The 20,818-nt window shown below is 32.8% G+C and overlaps 1 protein-coding gene across 1 annotated transcript in view; it reads right to left on the bottom strand.

Annotated features, from left to right (window-relative positions):
- The window catches only part of LOC108694580, a 50,158-nt gene that overhangs the window by 5,037 nt on the left and 24,303 nt on the right, over positions 1 to 20,818 (bottom strand). Inside the window, exons 25-49 of the mRNA XM_018204153.1 lie at positions 20,511 to 20,641; positions 20,117 to 20,439; positions 19,820 to 20,006; positions 19,597 to 19,737; positions 19,204 to 19,521; positions 17,812 to 18,313; positions 17,494 to 17,614; positions 16,914 to 17,104; positions 16,665 to 16,803; positions 15,660 to 15,867; positions 14,588 to 14,728; positions 13,439 to 13,628; positions 13,125 to 13,325; positions 11,326 to 11,865; positions 10,567 to 10,742; positions 9,814 to 10,078; positions 9,496 to 9,592; positions 8,543 to 8,685; positions 7,856 to 8,056; positions 6,746 to 6,926; positions 6,079 to 6,191; positions 5,179 to 6,004; positions 4,786 to 4,934; positions 4,503 to 4,685; positions 2,742 to 2,985 (exon numbers count right to left, since the gene is read on the bottom strand). Of these exons, the coding sequence (XP_018059642.1) occupies positions 2,742 to 2,985; positions 4,503 to 4,685; positions 4,786 to 4,934; positions 5,179 to 6,004; positions 6,079 to 6,191; positions 6,746 to 6,926; positions 7,856 to 8,056; positions 8,543 to 8,685; positions 9,496 to 9,592; positions 9,814 to 10,078; positions 10,567 to 10,742; positions 11,326 to 11,865; positions 13,125 to 13,325; positions 13,439 to 13,628; positions 14,588 to 14,728; positions 15,660 to 15,867; positions 16,665 to 16,803; positions 16,914 to 17,104; positions 17,494 to 17,614; positions 17,812 to 18,313; positions 19,204 to 19,521; positions 19,597 to 19,737; positions 19,820 to 20,006; positions 20,117 to 20,439; positions 20,511 to 20,641 (5,911 nt within the window). The remainder of the gene's footprint in view (positions 1 to 2,741; positions 2,986 to 4,502; positions 4,686 to 4,785; positions 4,935 to 5,178; positions 6,005 to 6,078; positions 6,192 to 6,745; positions 6,927 to 7,855; positions 8,057 to 8,542; positions 8,686 to 9,495; positions 9,593 to 9,813; positions 10,079 to 10,566; positions 10,743 to 11,325; positions 11,866 to 13,124; positions 13,326 to 13,438; positions 13,629 to 14,587; positions 14,729 to 15,659; positions 15,868 to 16,664; positions 16,804 to 16,913; positions 17,105 to 17,493; positions 17,615 to 17,811; positions 18,314 to 19,203; positions 19,522 to 19,596; positions 19,738 to 19,819; positions 20,007 to 20,116; positions 20,440 to 20,510; positions 20,642 to 20,818) is intronic.

Below are 20,818 nucleotides of genomic sequence, written 5' to 3' on the forward strand. Positions count from 1 at the left end.
TTCTTATTCTTTATAAAATTGATAGTTTTGAAAATTTATTTTATACATCTATATGTTCATTCATTGAAATTTTATTATCTATTTTAATTGTTTAAATCATATAAAATTTAAAAATCTGTAATTTAAAATGATACATGCCATATGATACGCGATTCAATTCGTTTACAATACAGAATTTTGCATAATTCCAAATTATATGATAAAAATGATATACACATTCGCTGTAATTCTTAATGAAGATCATGATGCACAATTTTTTAAATCGCATCTCTTAGCGTGCACTTCTCTGCATGTAAATACACTCTTTCTCGGCGCTGCGACAATAAACACATTGGATATAATTTGTTTGTCACAAGTTGGACATATAGGCCACTCAATTACACAACAGTTGTGTCGCTTTAAAAAAATTTTATTCCCAGGTAAAAACGCGAGAGCTTTACGTGCGAGAGAAAAAGCGCGGGACGTCATGCGCGTGTCCGTAAGTTTGCAAATATCATGCGGAAAAAGAGATAGGACTGCCTGCAATTTCGCATAAACGTAGTTGGTGTCTCCGAATTTACTGGAACGTTGCATGAGGACAAAGATTCAAACAGAACGGCAAAAAATTCTTTATTCATGGTAAGGGCCATGGCACATAAAAAACTGGCACTTAAGCAATGAAATATAAGTAGTAAAGAAATTGGCCAATCACAGTAAAGACCGTAAAGCCATATCGTGCCGTAGCAAATTCAATATGTTGATTTCCTCACTACTTACGTTTTACTGCTTAAGTTTTTTTATATGCCATGCTGCATGGCAACACGAAAGAAAGCTACCGGCACGTCATATGATTTTCATTTGATTGCAATTAATTTGATTGCACTTCAATTGCATCGTTGTGTTCGCAGCGAATAGTAACGTTAAATACACGACTCGAGAAACGCGCGTAGAAGGGACTTCGGCACTTTGACATGCATTTACCAAATCGCGCTGACTTGCGTACGCCAACAATATGCATTTACCGAGAAGTATCTGCAATCCGCTCTCATTGAAGTGACGTGAAAGATAATTGTCATTACAACAACACGACGTACAAGGCTTCGAAATTCGGAAGCGGAATTCGGTATCGCGAGCATAAGATTTACACTCGCAGTTTCGACAAGATTCAGGCTTCATTATTCAGGTGGTAAATTATTTCGGAGGAGAAGGAAAATGAGAAAAGAGAGAAGTGAACAGTTAATTAACAACAGTTTTTGCACGATGGGGAAGGCAGAAAAGAGCACTACGCGCGTTACAGATACCCAGAAGCATTTAGACGAGCTTAGAGGCAAGCCGGTGTGTGAGACGAGTTTCCCGCCTCCCTGCAGCTTGTAAACCATCGCGTGGGAGTATGTAAGCGAGCTACGAGACGAGCGGATCCATTAATATCCGTCAGGATCGGAGGGACGAAAACGCGGATCGTCTTTGGACGACAGGAGGAGGCGCTGTGCGGCGGCGGTGCATCATCTGCTGAAGACAAGCCCTTAGAATATCGCCGGCGTGTATTCATTGCGGAATACCCAAAGATTACGTCGCGAGAATTAAATATCTTTTAAGGCTCGTCTACACAAAAATCGTAAACGGTCGTAGGATCTCAAATCGTAGGAAATTGAAATCCTAGAAATCTCCGAATTCTCCTTATATTGGATTGTAATTAATTAGTTTCCACTTAAGACTTATGATCGTCTACAAAATTTATGTAGACGAGCCTTTAAAGATAAGAAGATAAAGTGTCGATAGATAAAGTGTCGGTCGACTGTTGTGTCGTTTATGAAAAAGCCTTGACAAGGTTTGTAACTGCGCAAATACATAAATACATAGGTACTTACACTGAGAGAAGATGTGTACTAAATTTTAATAAATATTTGTTTGAATGGTACTAACTTAACATTTATTTATTTAGTAAATAAATATTTATTAAATAAAAAAAAAATAATTAAATAAAATTAATGATTTTTGTACCAAATAAATATGTTAACGTTTAATAAATATTCAACTAGTACTATTTAAATAAAAATTTATTATAATTTAGTACATTTTTTTTTCTTTCAGTAAATATAACACAATTTTTAATTGTTTTCCACAAACAACAATCGGTTGATACTTTCTTTATTATATGCTTTTATCTTAATTCGATATAATTTTATCCTTCTTGGTATTCAAAATAACAAAGATGTAATGTATCGACACTTGTATCGACTGTGTTTTCTATAAAACCGTCTACGGAAAGAACAATTTTGCTAAAATATTTAAAAATATAACTAGGTACAGATCTCAAAATAATTTTGTTGGATCATCAAAATGAGTATGGAACGTTCAAACTGATTGATCAAAATATATTAAAATATATAAAATTTTATATAGTATTGTTTATTATATTTATGTACTTATTTTGATTGCTCAACAAAATTATTTTTAAATTTAAAAAATTTAATTAAATTTTTAGACTTTTCAGTAAAATCGTGTTCTTGTATATTTATCGTGTACTCTTGCCTTAAGCCATCAGTAGTTATATGTGTATCTGAAATATCTTAAACTCGTGATACAATTTTAGAAAATAAAAATGATGAATTCGCGAGGATCGAACTGGCATAATTTCACGTACGACAATAGCTGCTTCAATTTCGGGAGCACGTTCGAAATAATACGAAAGACGACATATTTGAAAATCAAACTCGACAAAAATCCACGAAATACAGTATCGTTGAATGGAATTCACTGACCTGATCCAGCGAGCTCTGTGTGAGTGTGTAGTCCGTGGCCTTAAGCTCCTCCGCCAGAAGCTTCAGCATGCTGAAGCTCACGCTGAGCGCCATGTCCTGGCTTCGTGGTAGCAAGAGCCGAGCAGCCGTTGCTTGCCTCGAAGAGATCATCGCCTGTGGCAGATATTTCAGGATAACCTTCCTAAGATCCGTAGTGGAGACTGGTTGGCCGAATCTCAGGAAGGCGACGTATCCTTCGCCGAATCTAAAAGTCAAGTCGGCTTTACAGTTTTCAAGGCAAGTTCTCAACGTATGTCAAATGACATTCGAATTAACTGTTGATGGTCGTAGTAAAGAAGCAGCGATGGAGAAGTTATTCAGAAGAGCTGTTAAAAGATTTGCAGGGGCCGTAAGAGAGAAACCAGTTTTATTAGCATTCTTAAATTCATGATTTATTCGCTTTCTCGTTGCATTCGATCGCGGGGGACGCGGATCTATATTTCAAGTTCCTGGCTTGGACAAAGGACACAGAAGATCAGCTTTTACTGCGCTTTCTATACTATAACGAAGTACATTCGCCATTCTTTATCATTCAACGTACTCTCTGTGACATACGAGAGCAGATTGCAGAATAGGCTGCTAACATGAACAGGACCATATCGTAAATTCTGCCCTCGATGGCTCGAGAAACACCGCGGGAACGAAAGAATCGGTATGGAAGGAGATAGAAAACATTTTCCGAGATCCTTTACGAAGGCACTTTGGGACCATAGCAGTTAAATATTTATCACACACTACATTATGATTTTAAATAAATCATGTCGTGTTTAATAAAGATTTCTTCGTACATATTCAATTAATTTCAGTTAAGATAATTTATACATTGAGAAAAATGTATTTGATATTTGTGATTATAATTGCATGATAAAATCGTAATTCCATTTTAACAATTATTACTGCTGTATGTTAGTGATAATAATTATATTTACAATTCTACTATAAATATAATTATTATTACTAATAATTATTACTGTATAATTAATAATTATTAATATGTATATAATAATAATTATTAGTACTAATTATTATATGTTCATAATTTTTCTAGAAAAATATATAGCTCACTTCGAAAATAATTATAAATTATATTTAAAATATGACAATTGTAACCATTTTTTTCTCTCAGTATAAAAGACTAGTTTTGTTATCGCATTAGTGATAATGTCAAGTCAATCATTTTTCTCACGCTTTTAATTAAAAAATCAAACTCAGTGAACAACTTAATCTTAAACGTAAGAATATATTAGTATTATGAAAGGTCTTGATTATATTTTCCGATGATCTAATTAAAATACATTACGATAACTCGTTAAAATTTTCTTTGTTAGAAATGTTAGTAAATTTTAAATTGTTAGAGGGGGGGAAAAATATTTGTAGGTTTAGACCGATCGGAGATCTAATGAACCTCAACCACCAGAGTTTCTTCCTACTCTCTATACTTTCGCTGTATTGCTTATCTCTCTCAAGAGGATTATCAAATAGGATGGGATGCTATAAAGATAAGAGATTTCAATTGAAGAATATATTCGTTAAGCTGTAGAACCGTAAGGATCCCGTAAGTTTTCTGGTTGGACCAGAGAAAAGGATTTTGAACAGGAACGGAAAATCAGAACTGATAGAAGCGCCGGGCTTTCTGTGTACGGTTTATGAGTCTACTGGGAAATATCCGGAGTTAAAAGAGACGCGCTATTCTACGAAAAAGAAAGGTCAATGTAATCTTACTTGTGTTTCAAATGCTGTGGTGTTCCTATACACCTGAGACCGGCTTTGGCGAGAATGCCCACCCTTGTGCAAAGATTCTCACATTCGGCAACGCTATGCGACGTTAGTATGACGCATCCTTGACTCCTTGTCACTTGTTTCACAGCTTTGGTCACGAAACTCTTTGTGGCGGGATCCATTCCGCTAATGGAATTAACGAACGAGAAATAAAATTAATAGAATTAAGTAACTGTCGCATGAAATTAACAATTGTTTAATGTAGTTATAAAATTATGCGAAGTACCTCGTGGGCTCGTCCATGAGAATTACTGCGGCAGGAGCCATGACGCTTATTGCGGCACATAATTTCCTCTTGTTACCGCCACTGAGACTAGAGACCCTTCGATGAGCATACTTGAGTAGATCTAATCTCTGCAGCGTCGTCTCCACTGCCTGAAATTATAAATGAAATAAAATCTTTAATATCTCAATTCCGAATATTTGCTTCTACAAATTTAACTCTTAAAACTTAGCTCTGCAACTCGGAGATAAAATAATCTGTAAAAGTTTACAAGAGTATCTTCAATGCTTCTATAAAATATAAAGGCAAATAAGAGGTATATAAGTTTAAAAAGCTTATTAAATTTCTGATCAACAAGTTTAATCTTTTCTTCAGATTGATTCATTTCTTATCTACCTTAGGAACATTGCTCAATCCGCAAACTTCACCGTGAATCGTCAAACATTGATGGGGCGTGAGGAATCCATCCAGGGCGTCGCTCTGAGGGCAATATCCAACCTCACCGTTGCACAAAGGCTGCGCGCCAATATCTTTCCCCTTCAGAATAATCTTCCCGGCCGTAGGAATGATTTCTGTTGTCAGCATCTTGAATGTCGTGCTTTTTCCTGCTCCATTCACCCCCAAGAGGCCGAAGCATTTTCCAGCCTGTACGCCGAAACTTAAATTTTGCACAGCGACATTTGTTCCATACACACTCCTGTATTCCTTCCGCAGCTTCATGGTCTTCAGGGTGTCATCGACCATCCCAGCCTCAACTCTCAATCTTTCCCTAGCAACGTCATCGTCTTCCTGGACTGTTTCGTAACTAATGTTTTGCCTTCTCAAATTGGGCAAGAATCGACACTCGATCACTAGATTCAACACGAATAGAATCGTACCAATTATAAACAGATATACATAATGGTAGCCGAGAAGATCCCAGCCGAGTGGAGACTTGTAAGTATCCATGTGAAATCTTTCCAACAATTCAGCGGTGATGTCATTTGTCGTGATCTGGATCAACCCATCGGCGAGAGCATATTGCGGGAAAATCATTAGAATATAATGTAGTATGTTTCTCACGTCTTCGGTCGTTTTACTTCGGCCGACGATGTCGAGGACTAAAATTGTCGCTAGACAGACCACGCCTATAAAGGTATTTACGCAGAAAAGCACCATGTTAGACAGACTCGAGTCATCGAACGTTTTTTCGGCTAGATGCGAAAACGGTAATGCTGCCCATCTAAAATTATGAAATATTTTAAAAATATTTATGTTCAATCTTATATGAATAAACAATTCAATACGAAAACTTACGCAAATAGAATTAATAAAAGACAAACTCCAGCTAGATTATCTCTCGCAACGTAGGCTGACAAACCGAAGATTTCGAAAACAATGATCGCTAAACAAATAGCACAAAGAAATACCTAAAAGAAGAAATATTAATAATGTTAGAAATCGTATAAAATATAATAAAAAAATATTTCGTACTTGTGTTAAAATCGAAATCCAGATTAAAATTTTTATGACATAACATATTCAAGTGTTAATTTAATATAATATGATTATTATTTGAATATTTTGTGTTAAATTAAACATTTAACATTTGTTAATGTTATAATAACAATTTATGAGTAAATAAACAAATATAAAAATAGTGTAATTTTAAAAAGTACATTCTAAAACGTATTAATTTAACATATGCAAATACAAATGCTAATTTTATTGAAGAAATATGTTTTTACAATTTGTTTTAAATTATGTTTAAGTGTTACATTTTTTGTGTTCATTTTTACATAAATTGGTCCTATCTTGTAATATATTCATTTTGTAAATATTAAATTAACATAAAAATTTAAATCGTTTGTGAAACATGAAATGTGTCACTTAACATAAATTTTCCAAATATATATTAGATGATTCGTTCTTAGTATATTGAAGAAATTTCTATATTTTTTTTTTCCCCACTAAAATTACTCACTATAAAATCCCAAATTAAGATTGTCGTCCAATACGTGACAGGATGAACTCCAGCCAAATAAAGTATTCTTTTCTCTTCCGACAATCGTTCCCTAACTATCTCCTTAGCTCCCTGAGCTGCAACCGAACTGAAAGCTATCAAAAGTACCAATCCCACGCCGACATCCGCCACATGTTGCAATCTGAAGAAATAAAAATATAACGTAAAATTCCTGACGTTTTTGAAATGACATTTAACCCAGAAATAGTCACCCGAGGAATATTTTTACCTCAGCGTTAAAAAATATAAATTGCTACACAATATTGTTTTGTTTGAATATTTTTGTTTATATTTTCTTTCTTTTTTAATAACTGCTCTTTTGTGAACCTTTAAAAATGCAACTCCATCGAAAATCTATCATAAAAAAAGTGTTACATTAATAAAAATCTTTATGTTTTAGAATTACTGTCATAATGAGCTACTTAATATGCTTACTCCGTTTAATTATTTAATTTTTCAACATACTTTTTTAAAAATTATGATTAAATTAATCTATAATGTTCTCAAATAGTAATAAATCGGAAAACAATCAATAATATACAATATGTTGTTGATAGTGTTTTAATTGGCATGTAAAAACATTCCAGATGATCTTTTATGTAAAAAAAAAAAAACAAGATGATTACTCTCGGGTTAAACGACACCATCTAACTGCTGTAAAAAAAGAAACGATCGGATATGGTCTTCTGCGCAGTATATAATCTTCAATATTAACCACGAAAAGCAAACAAGAGTAGTATCGTCAGCGATTTGATGATACAAGTAGGAACTCCGCGATGTAATGTTGAAACACGCGCCGAGCGGCGAGCTATCGGCATGAATACCAAATGATGCGGTACGTTAATTAAAAGTAAACGAAACGTCTGCGTCGGGATGTTTCAACTCGCCGTCCCTTTTGAATTCAAGAGCTTCGAACCGCGTGCAAATATCTTCGTTTATCCGTTTGAGGAAACCCCCCTGCATCCCGTCACATAAAATTCCGCAGTTAATTAATCCCATGGGTGCACGTAACGAGAAATATCTTCGACGAAGGATTTTCTCCATGATTTGTCGCAATATTAGAGGGCTTACAGTGAAGTTCGATTTAGCTGATCGCTCGATAACTTCAAAGGATGATTGAGTGTGGTTAAGTGTCCTCGCACTCCGGTTGCTCGCAGGATTGCATCATTGAGAGCGTTCAAATACGCTGGCATTGAATGGTGGCCCTTGTTATTGTACCAAACGATGAAAAGAGGATCTTCCTTGGAGTGCGACAAGGACCAGCCGCCATATCTGCGAGTCATTGTTTATTCAGAAAATTTCAATCGAATTTTAATACCTATCTAATAAACGCTAACTAAAAGTAACGTAAAAGTAACGTAATCAATGTTATAATTTTATATTTAGCATTGTAACTAGTATGTAACGTATCACATATGTGTATATTATACAGTTCTACAACAGCTGTAAGCTATAATTATAAATGTGGTAGTTGTAAAAATTGACCAATTACAGTCGAATATTTTTCACGTTCTAGATTGATCGATTTTTACAGCTACAACCACTTATGACTACGCTATTGTAAAATAGATACTACATTTATATTGTTAATTGTGAAATTACATAACATTGATGTTTACTTTTAATTGCCCATACAGCACAGAAGCTTGTAACAACATATCTGCAACGTTTGCAATGTTACAGCAATTGTTGGAATGATTTTGTATTGTATGGGTTGGTATTTACTGGATAACTTCTTCACTTTCCACCAAAATCTACCGTTTCTCTATATATTCCTGATGAGTTGAAACTATCCAATCTAAAGTGGGTCGGCCAGGCAGGATTTGAAGAAGACCTTCGACAGCTTTAGAAACGCCTCGACAAGTTTGTTGACCATCCAAACATTCACAGGTTCCGGTATCCTATGAATTATTCAAGAAATAAATGCGCAATTGTTTATAATTAGAACTTGTTTGAAGTTCTTTCAAAGCAATCTTGGCCATTTTTATATGGGTTCTGGGTTTCTTGCATATAGTAATGAAACTTAAAGATTATTACTAGAAAATCAAAATATTCCAAAGATACTCCTCTAAGTCAATACTGTTCAAAAATATACTCTTTGAAACACATTGGACATATTGACACATTTTTACATGAAATATAAAATATTTCGTAAGATATTAATTCTTGGATAATTGTATTTTAATATGTTTATTACACAAGATATTGAGATGAATTAATTGATGTAAAAATATATACTTACTTTTAAAAACAATTAAACAATTTGCAATTACATATCATTTTTGAAAAGCAAACTAAGTATGTTTTTTTATACCAATTGTTATCCCATTATTCTGTAAATGTATAAAAATATTAAGGCAATAAAAAATGAATATATTACGAGATATTTTATATTTTGTGCAAAAATGTGTCAGAATAAAATATAAAATATCTTGCAAAGTAATTAATTTTTCGATGATTCTACTTTAATACGTTTATATGCAGAATAATTAGAGGATTCGTATTATGTAACAAAACCATTTACAATTTAAAAATTATTTCAAAATGGCAATAATTTTTTTAAAAATCGGAAAAAATTAATTCTTTTTAGCGATTTTTTCAGCACGAATTTAATAACCTATTCCTCTATCGATTAGTATGCAATTTATTACTATACGCAAAGATCCCAAAATAAGTAAGGATTTTTTTAAATAATTATAATTCATTCATACATTAGGTAAAGTTTGCCATGCGCCAGCATAATCATCCCCGAAGCGATCGTGCAGCTGCATAGACACACGTTCTAGGAACGGGTCATTACTGTCAATACTGCAATGATAAAGTATTTAAAAATATTAAGAATATTAATAGAAAATGAACATTTAACTTAATTTAGTTTGATCAAGTTTAAAGTTCTAATCTGCAGGAATGTAAATATAAATAGATCGTATTTTGTTAGCAACTGATATTTTTATACCTATGAAATTTTTACTACGTTTTATTTTTATTTTGTTCTTTCTATTAAAATCTTTATATTAAATTTTTTCTACCTATAAAAGTAAGTCGGATGAATGTCATAAAGTTTTGGAGTCAAATCCAGAGGTGGTTCGTTTTCGGACGGTGGCCGTACCAGAGAAAATCCCATGGCAACAGCGACGAACATGGTTGGTAAAACGAGCGCAACCAACGGTGCTCTCCAATCTCTCGCGAAATGCCATAGCCTTTTTTTTATTATAGCTTTCATCTGTCGAATTGGCGACGGTCTCACTATCATATCGGTAATTAAATCAATGTTGTCATCCGATACAGGAACTTCTGCGCAAAGTGAAAACTTTTATTTTTCTCGATGAACTTAAGTGCCGTTGATTTAAAGTCAATTAAACTTCTTTCTTTGCAAAATAATAAATCTAATTTTTTTTTAATCTGGACATAACGCTTAATTAAATATTCAAGATGGTAATTTTGAATGGTACGATACTGTAATAATTAATGGCTTATTATTTTATTTCCTTTTTCTTTACATACTTTTTTTTTAATATGTTGTAATTTTAAACTTACAAAACTCATTTTTAAGTTTTGCATTTTTGCATTTTTTAAATATTATAATTTTTTATTATCTATTTTATTTTTAACTCTTTTTCTCTTCTTCTTTTCTTCTTATTTCTTCTAAATTCCCCAAAAAACTAAATAATCAAAAGTTAAATATATAGATCTTTTAATTAGAAAAGTAAATATATAAATGTATTTCATAAAAGTAATATATAAATGTATTTCACGGGGCGTGCATGCGGAATATTTCTTACCGGCGAGTTCCACATTAACAACACTATCTTCACTCGCTCTGATAGCGCTCGATCCTCTGTCTGCTCGCGCGCAAAGATCCAAGAAGACTCTTTCTAGAGTGTCACACTCCAATGAGAAGTGCGAGAATCCCAAGAGCTTACGATTGTCCTCCAGCGCCTTTGCCACTTGCGTGATGCTGAAACATTCCTGATTTTATTCGAACGCAAACGCAAGTGTTTAATCGATTTTGTCTCGAATACGATTTCAACGATTCCCTTTAAGATCATGAGGCTTGAAATATCAAATATTTACAAAGATGGGAATTACAAATAAATTACTCTGCAGTATAATATAGATTTCACTTAATACATATTTTTTCTTGAATCTTGTATATTGTATGCGAATTTATACGAGTTTCTTTACACGAATAAAAAAACAAAAACTTGATACTCAATTATAAAATTAATCAGTATAATGATATGTACGTTAAAAATTAACCCTTATATAGTATACACACATAGGATCATTCGTATTCTGTGTATTTCTTTTCTTGTGTGGAAATACTAAGGTGCATTCATATAATCTCTATTCTTTTTTTTAATAAACAGCTTTATAAATATTTTTTAAAGATGCTAAAAAATATATGTAAGAATTAGTAATTAATAATTTTTTTGGATACTTGCAAATGTGATGAAAATTAATCCAGACTCGAATAGCCCTATACCGTGTGTAATAAAGGACTGAAAAATAATCATAAGGTTAATATTTTAAAAATTTACTCATTGTTAATGCCATTCTTTCCCTGAAAAGGCAACGCAATGGTAATCTCTGTCTCGGAGACCTCATTTATCACGGTGTTCGATATAATTTCTTCGATAACAGTACGAAGAGCTTTCAAGTTCTTTTTCTCGATTGTCTCTGCTATTCCTCCTATCCCCGCATCTCCATTGGCGTAGTGATCGGACGGGAAAGACATGTTCAGTTTGTATCCCGTGCCATGTGTCATTTTCAAGGATAGTGGCGAACCAGTACACAAGATCTTCCCTTTATGCATCACCACAACTGTGTCACTTAGCATGTCAGCCTCGTCCAGATGGTGAGTCGAGAGGAGCACGGTCCTGCCGATCCTATGTTGGTCTATCAGTCGCCAGATCCGTCGTCGGGCTGCGGGATCCACACCGGCGCCGGGCTCATCCAAGATCACCAAACGTGGCGAACCAAGAAAAGCCAGAGCTACACAGAGCCTACGTCGTGTACCGCCTGATAAACGCGACACAGGCTCATGTTCCTGACGCCCAAGTTCTAGAGAGGCCATCATTCTGTAGGAGAGCAAAAAGAGATCCGTAACGTTTGTCTTCAATTGATAAATCGTATTACATAACTATAACGTACCTATTACAAAACGATTTTCCTATGAAATTAAAAGAAGACTTTTTTCACGCACAAAGGGAATATATTAAACGAAAAAATTGAAAAATTTTCAAGGAAAGAAGCGCCAAAAATAAATTCTATCAAAACTGATCTTTGATGCTTAATAATAGGTCGAGGAAAAAATTTTTTTTACAAATATATAAAAAAATTTTTTTCCTAACTCAATATATTTCTATATCTTTCAGTTATACGTATAAATTATATAAACATCGATTAAATAATATAAACATCGATTAAATTGTCAATTTAATAATGATTTGATTATTATTAAATAAATATTTTTAAATATTTTTAATTTATTTAATTAATTAATTTTATTTGTGATGTTAATATTTCAGTTTCAGATTACATTTTTCATTGTGATTACATTTTAAATCTGACAATCGGCGTGCAGTTTATATGAAAGATACACGCAAAAAAATATTTTGCTCCAGTTAGAATTATTACTGTTTTTTATAAAACAGTCTGCTAAAAAATTATGTGTCATACGCGTAGAATTTATAGCACAATATTCTAACAATATATGCAAAAAATTTTAAGTCTCATAATCAAATATGAATCACTATTAAATATGAGTGACATTCGCAATTATCTGACTGAATGTTACAGAGAGACTTTGATAAATTTTACAAAAGATTCAGATATGAATCATTGTAATCTGTTTCTGTTATTGATTTTAGATATTATATTGATTAGATACAAAATATATATATATAATATATACAATATTACAGTCCTTGCAAATCATATATCCATTTTAATTAATTTTTTGTATCTAGATAATTTTTTACTATAAGTACAAGATCAGTTTTGCAGTGCATATTTAAAATTTACACAGAAATATTATTAAGATCCAATCTTGATTATAATGCTTAAATTTGACGCTTCTTTATTTATTTAATTTATTCATATAAATTTAGTGTATCTTATTTATTATTGCTAAAGTAACAATTGTTTTGCAGTTAATTCTATTTGGTAAATACATTCCAATTATTTGCGAATTATATCTCATTGTTTTATGAATACAACAACCGCGGAACTTCATATTCATTTATACTGGATTTATTCTTGGAGCCACAAATACTAATAATTTAATTTACTGTAATAATTGCTAATTTTTTCTAGTTTAGCATCTTTAACATCTTACTCATTAACGTTCCTCTGCATACTGTTATTGTCATCGTTAGGTTTCTTAAGCTTCCAATAAAAGATCAAGTGCTCTCTCGGCGTCAAAGTTCCGATGAGAACGTTTTCCTGAGGACATACTCCTATCTCGGGCTTACAACCTTCCTCACCGTTTAACCAAATTTCGCCATTGGTTGGTGCCACCATTCCCGTTAGCATCTTGCTGTAATGAAAGAGCAAAATTGACGAGCATCATTCAATCGTGATATTGAATAGATTTCAAGCATATCAAAATATATTAAAAATAACGATCAATTCGAAAAACGATTGGCGTACATAATAGTAGTTTTTCCCGCGCCGTTTCTTCCAAGCAGGCTTGTTACTTCACCCTCGCAGAGCTTCAAAGTGAAGTCCTCCACTGCAATGACATCACCTCGTTCAGTATGATAAACCTTCCTGACTCCTTCGAATTTCACACCGATTTGCTTCTCTGTGACCGTCAAGTTACTCAGATCGCTCTCGTCATCTGCACATTCGGCAACAAACACCAATTTGTTATCAAGAATATAAAAACGATATATAATCGAAAACAAGCTCTTACCGATTTTAAATTTAAGTAAAAAAAAGCGAGTTTAAAAACTGTTTTCAAACAAAAAGCAACTCCATATACATACCACAAGTACGAACATTTCTCTTAAATTCTCTTAAATTCTGATACCTTCTATCGAGTCCGAGAACAAACACAAATGTTCCTTTTTAAACTTTATTCCATGCGACGCGTGCAATATTGTACGTGCAGATATCATATAAATTATTCGAACGTAGAAAATAAAAATTCGAATTGATACATAATATACGAACGATTATTTGGCCTTAATATACTTGTTCTTAAAATATTGTAAAGATATAACTGGAAAGAAAATCGAAAAATATGCAACATTCATATAAACTTCAAGCAGATGTGATCGTATGCTTAAACATCAAATTGAATATAAAAGCATTCAGAAATGTGTGAAAATACAAAAAGCATAATACCTACATAATCGCATGAATAAAAAGAAGAACAGTGATGCGGGATATAATTACAACCATAAATAAGAAAATTAACTTAATAATATTAACTTATAACTACTAAAGTATAACTATTAAAGTATATTATTAATCTAATATTACTTTGAAATGTAATATTAGATTACAAATGATATTGTCGCTTGAATTGCTCTTTTCTTGGAAATAAGTCTTTTCTTTGACGAAAATTTTCACAAATTTTTACAGGAATGTCTAAATTATTATGTGAAAATTGTTGACGATCATTTCCACCGTTCTACCATTGAAGCGAAATTTAACCCAGTTTACATCTATCAAAGCGGTTTTTTTACCCCTGCCCCCTCGTAAAGCCAACATGTGAGCTCGTCATCGGTAGCGCGAGAGGCAAGCTGAAACAAACTTTCGTGACATGCGTGTGCAAAGGGAAGAGTGCGATACCTTGGTAAGCAGCTGAGGGATGAAAAACGTCGTTAGTGAAATAGAGATTGTTGACGAAGGCGAGGTAACTTGGCCTGCCATAGAGAGAGCGTGTGTCGGTCCACCATAAGCTACGGGACCTCAAACTGTGAAAGCCCCTACCTGGAAAATTATCGGTAATGCTCGTCCGTTTCGCAGATAACTCACCAGGTCTCCTCATCGACTTCTCTTAAACGACACGACCTCTCTCATCATGTCGGATCCGCACTCCTGGATCTTTCTCGCAGATGCATCTCGTGATTATACGGAAGAGTTAGAGTATATGTGAAATGTAAGTGCAAAAAGTTTGCGAAAATGTAATGATACCAGAATGATATGCGTGATCTCATCATTATTTTCTCGATATGAGAATCATGTGGAAGAAACGCGTTAGAGTATTTTTATGAATAGTATTATATGAAATTATTTTAAATAGAGGAAAAAATTAATTTCTTTATAAAATATAATTTAAGTAATTAATTTCTTAATCAAATTAATTATTGATTTAATAATTAATCGTCAAATTGATATATGTAGATGATATATGTAGATGATATATAAATTAATTAATATATTAATATATTAATTAGAATAAATTACGAAACGTTTTGCGATTTGAAATAACTTTTGCATTTTTTCATAAAAAATTATTAAAACTAATCATTCCATGACTTTTTTTTAAAGCAAATAGTTTTAATTATTGTTATATTTATTTTAAATAATTCCATTGAATAGCTCTAATAGCTTTTAGTCAATTTTATCGAGAGAATTATGGCAATAATGGGGCACTAAAATACAGAAAGACAGACATACAATTCTGAAATATCACCTACAGGATCAAGAGAATTTAGCGAAAAATTTTTTTGTTAATAAAATCAATATTTTATCAAGAAATACTAATTTGCGCAATTTATCACATTATGATTTATCTCATACGAAAAAGAAGAGAGAGAAATAATGTCAGTGTTAGCCAATTTCTACTAGTCTTTTAACCTTCACCAAAATGTCAAAGAATTATTTTAGAAAGTAGATGGGAGGAGCATTGGGTTTATACCTGAATCAGTGTATCTAGCGATGAGGTAACCGATTATGGCATACAAACAACCATCGAAGGCGATCATTATCAATAATATTCCCAAAGTCATCGGATCACCAGGACTCGATTCCTCCCACACATGTGCCCAAGAAAGACCAATGCCTTGTACTTCCTTTCGCACCGCGAACAGACATCCATAACAGAAGCTGGTCGACATGCTCAGGCACTGAAAAATAAATTGTTTCGCAATATTCTGGACGATAGAATGAGTTCTTCATTAACCTTCCGGACCTGACGTCTATCGAACCCATTTAATTATACCCCTCCAGATTGATGGTAAATTTCTTGGTCATAAATCTCTTTGTCAAAAATGTTAAACAATTCAATTTTTTAATGTTATTTCTACAAATTTGGATTATTTTTTATTAAAAAATATACTTCGTATTCTTTAATTTCTTTTTATATGAGTTATGTCATTTTAATTTTTTGAAAGTAGAGATTTTAATTAACAAAAATTGAATGGGTCTTATAGAACTAACGTTAATTACTATGTTATAAATTTTGATATCAACTCCAGAAGATTAAATGATTGGACATAAATGTCATGCATTCAATTGCAATACTTTTAGTTGTACTTTAGCTTTAAATTAAATACCGAGAAATAGTATATTAAATTTTAATTAATATTTATTTAAATAGTACCAATTATGAATAGTGCTAACCATTTAGTTACAATAAATGAATTTTTACTTCAAAAAAAGAAATGATAAATTAATAGTTCTTGTATTGTGTGTATGTGTGCGTGTGTGTGTGTGTGCGCGCGCGCGCGTGCGTGCGTGCGTGTGTGTGTGTGTGTGTGTGTGTGTGTGTGTGTGCGCGCGCGCGCGCGCGCGCGTGTGCGTGCGCGTGTGTATACTTTATATTTAGTAAATATCTAGTTGGTACTATTCAAACAAATAATTTATTCAAATTTAGTATATTCTTTCAGTATATGAATATGATTAGATTGCTAGCTCGACTCACGATTAGAAGTTTGTATCCTAATCCGAATACAGCCTCCATGGCGATAACAATGACATATGGCATATAAGTTAACAGGAACATGACAACTGTGGTAATCGCGGAGAGACTGGCGGAGCTAAACATCGTCGAGATCATGTAGCTGAAATGTAATTAAGATTTACAGTAGTTAACTCCCGGAATAGGAAATGTAATCTCATGTCCAAATACATGCAACTGCAACTGGAAGATATTCTTGAAGTAGTTACTTACCAGAAAGTCACTATAGAAAAAATATAATCAAAAAGCAGAACAAGCACTAAGAAAGGATCCGATCGTGGAAGAATTTTCCCAGCCAATAAAATTATAGAGATGCAAATCATTACGATTGACAGCTCCGCGTAAGTCGTGATAAACCAAGCCAGAGTATTTCGCCATGGCTTTAGTCCCATTACGCTCATTACCTGAAAAATTAATTATAACGTGGATAATTATAGTATCAAGATGTCAAAATTTGATAAAAACCATTTTATGATTTATAATTTGTGTCAAATGTTAAAATTCTATTTATTTAATCAAATTTAATAAAATTCATAATTTTTTTTTATGATATACGTACAATTTGATTCTTCAAATGTCTTCCTTATTGCATAGCATAAAATTATAAACGACAATAAGTGAAAATTATAAATTCTATTATAATTATAATGAAATTTAACACATTTATATATAGAATTATTTATATATAGAATTTAAAATTATAAATCTATAATTATAAAGTCCTAAATTCTCATATGAATTGTAGACAAAATAGACTTTATACGTTGCATTAACATTATTTTAACAATCGTACCATAGAATTTTGTGATTCTCTTTCCCAAACGATATGTCTGACGGCCGATCCAACGCACATCATTAACGCGAAGAAAAAGCATACTTGCATACCTTGAGACTCGTAAAGCGTCGTTTGGAATCTGTAAGATTTATTTCCCTCTTATTATATTATTTAAACATTTATAGCATCTATTTCCTTCGTTGCATTGATAAATAATCATAATAATTGCTATAGTAAGTATGCGATAATAAGGTATAGCAATTTCATAATTTTCAATGGATTAATCCAAGTCCCCAACAATTACAAAGTTCTTATCTCAAGATGTTGATTACTTACGGTATGTCTTTCCAACACGGATACGGCATCTGTTGCGTGACTGTTTTCCATTCAAGATCGTATCTTCGCGTTTTCACTTTCACTATCGCGCGATCGACAGAGTCTTGAAGTTGAATGAAACCCCGAAGATATCTGAGATGCTCGAGAAAACTACTTTCTGGCCCGGGGAGCCAAAATTGAGTCTTTAGTCGTCTGGTGGACGGCACGTAGTCCACATCCATGCGGATTTTATAGGTAATATTGTCCGGTAATTCGTGGTCTAGAGATCTCTTCGCTAAGTGCGAAGAAGTGTTATCCAGAAAGATCACCCCGGCTAAAAACTCGTTCGTTTCGGTCAAGCGACTAGCTGCTGTTTCTAGTTCCTCTTCTGTAGAAAATCCTATTGTTCTATTCACCTCCACGCATCCCATCATGTTGTTCAGCATGCCAATCATCGAAATCAGTTTTGTCGAATTTTTCAATCGCCATGCAAGCTCGCTGATATTCAACTCGGAAAGATCACCTACACAACAATGGTTTTTAATTGTGAACACTTGTGTGCATTTTAACGTAATTTTTAAGTTCAACTTTAACTCTCCGGAACGACACCGATATCTGTAACACAGTTACTGATATTCGATCTGTACGACTACTTAATTTTTGTTAATTAAATTAATTTTGAGGAACCAATATGATAACTCGTCATAAAAAAAAATTAACATCAAGTATATTTTTATAAGAATAATCCAAACAATCCTGCACTAATCATATGGAAAATTGGATGAAATGAGTCAATTTTCACATAAATATAACTTATAATGTAATCAAAAACATAGACACAAAGCTCAATAATGAATAATTTTTTAATTAGGATATATCAAAGTTTGTGAGAATAAGTTTTACATTTTTTATATGCTAAACTTATAAATCTATTTTGTAAAATGTAAAATTTTTTCGAGTGGAATCTCCCTCTAAAGAATAAAATCTCATTCTTAAAGATTGAAGATTCTGTCACTATTTCAAAAAGTGACAAAATTTTCATTCTTTAGAGTGGAATTTTACTCAAAAGAATTTAGAAAAAATTTTTTATACAGTTTCTGAGTTATGATACATTAAATATACTCTGTGTAAGCACAAATTTTATACTTTTACACCAAGCTCATAAACTATTTGGTCCTTATGTTTATGATATCTTTTGTTTACCACATTGTAAGTATATTATATGTAAAACATATCATTTCACTGACTGAGTTTTTCTTATAATTGTATGGAGTTCTTTGCTGTTGTAAAAAGAAAATTGAATTGATCGTTTGACATATTTGACAAGAAAATTTATAATTAAATAAATCCAATAGATCCACCGGTCCGAAGAATTAAAATGTCAAAGCTTCAAGATTAAAACACGGACAATACCTTCGAAATTGCCACTACTCATCGACTTGATTGCAACCTTCATGACATCGGAAGACAGTATGTTCTGTAATTCCTTTAAAGTATCGCCCATCTCTGTAAGATTGGCTACAGCCTTGAGAGTCTTCTCAACGCTATTTACCAGCACGCCAAAGTTATCCATCTGCACGAAGGTTTCGTTCGTCAACGCCATGACTTCAGAAATCACGGGGGTATTAGGTGCATACAGAATTTGCCCGCGTAGCAAAGGCTTAACATACGACCAGATGATCTTTCCACCGGGCATAGCAAGTACAGTTTTATACGTTTCTTTGCAAGAGTCTGAAATTTAAAATTTTTTTTACAATAAACCGTATTATTTAATGGTCAGCTTTGCAATTTTCATTTATGTCTCACCTGGCAAGGAATTGAGTTCTCTCTGATCGGACGCGTTGTTACTATCCTTCAAGCTAGTGATAATTTTATAAAGTTGCCCTTGATTTTGGAACAATGTTTTACCACAAAGTAACTTGCTAGATTCCTGCAGAAATTGCGAATCTAAAAAAATTATAAAATTTAATAAAAGAAGTGAAAATTTAATTTCAAAAATAATGCCGATATATTACATTACACGACTTACTCGCTTCGTCAATTTCTTCCTCGTTACTTTCGTCTGTTATCTTTCCAACAGAAAAACTAGCTGATAGCCTGTCTTTGAATAATGGAAATAATTCCGCGGCAACACTAAGATTGTCCAATATAATTTTTCCTTCGCTCTCGGTTAGATTTGCGTTAGTCAATATACTTTTCACGTTAACGTTCATTAGCTAAAATGAAGAAAATCATTTATTTATACTGTATATGTGATATACATTTATATGTGCAAAGAATTTAACAAATTTTCTTTGTGATATATAAGTAAACGCTGTAAAATTACATTTTTGAAAATATATTCAAAATTCAAGTTCTTCATTAACATGATAGTAATATCCTGTGTTTGAGAATCTTCCAATTGGCAGAGCGCAGAACTAACTTCCTCGGCAGTCACAAGATTGTTGTTGAAGTGCAACATATTGCCAAGCTTTTCAGGAGAGCAAATGGTATTTTTCAGACTAATGATACCACGTTGTTGCATGAAAACTGAAATCATATCTATCTTTGCCTCACCTAAAGTGAGAGCGATCTCGTTGGTAATACCAATTTTGTCGATTAAATACGTTCGTACGAAGTCCCAATTGTCGAACATTTCATTGACAACGTCTGTAATATAAATTGTTAGTAATAAAAAAATCACCGCGTAATCTAACGAAGCTTAAATTTAAATTTAATACATTTCATGTCCAGCAGTCCTAGGTTTTTGAAGATCTCCATTGATTCCAATGTCGCGATTATTCTGTGTAAATCGTCGATTATTTCGTGATCGCTAATAAACGGCTCTATATCCTCGAGAAGTTCTTTCATTCTGTAATACATATTTTTAATATGGTATGTATCATATATTATTAAGAATTAACAAGAGACAACAATCAAAGATCTCTCGATATTCAAAAATTCAAAAGAAGAATATACAGGGTAAATGGGAGTTAAGCCCAATTACGAAGTGTATATCGTTAAATTAAATCATATATATATATATATA

Source organism: Atta colombica, unplaced genomic scaffold, assembly GCF_001594045.1.
Source record: "Atta colombica isolate Treedump-2 unplaced genomic scaffold, Acol1.0 scaffold120, whole genome shotgun sequence".
In the NCBI taxonomy this organism is placed as follows: domain Eukaryota; kingdom Metazoa; phylum Arthropoda; class Insecta; order Hymenoptera; family Formicidae; genus Atta; species Atta colombica.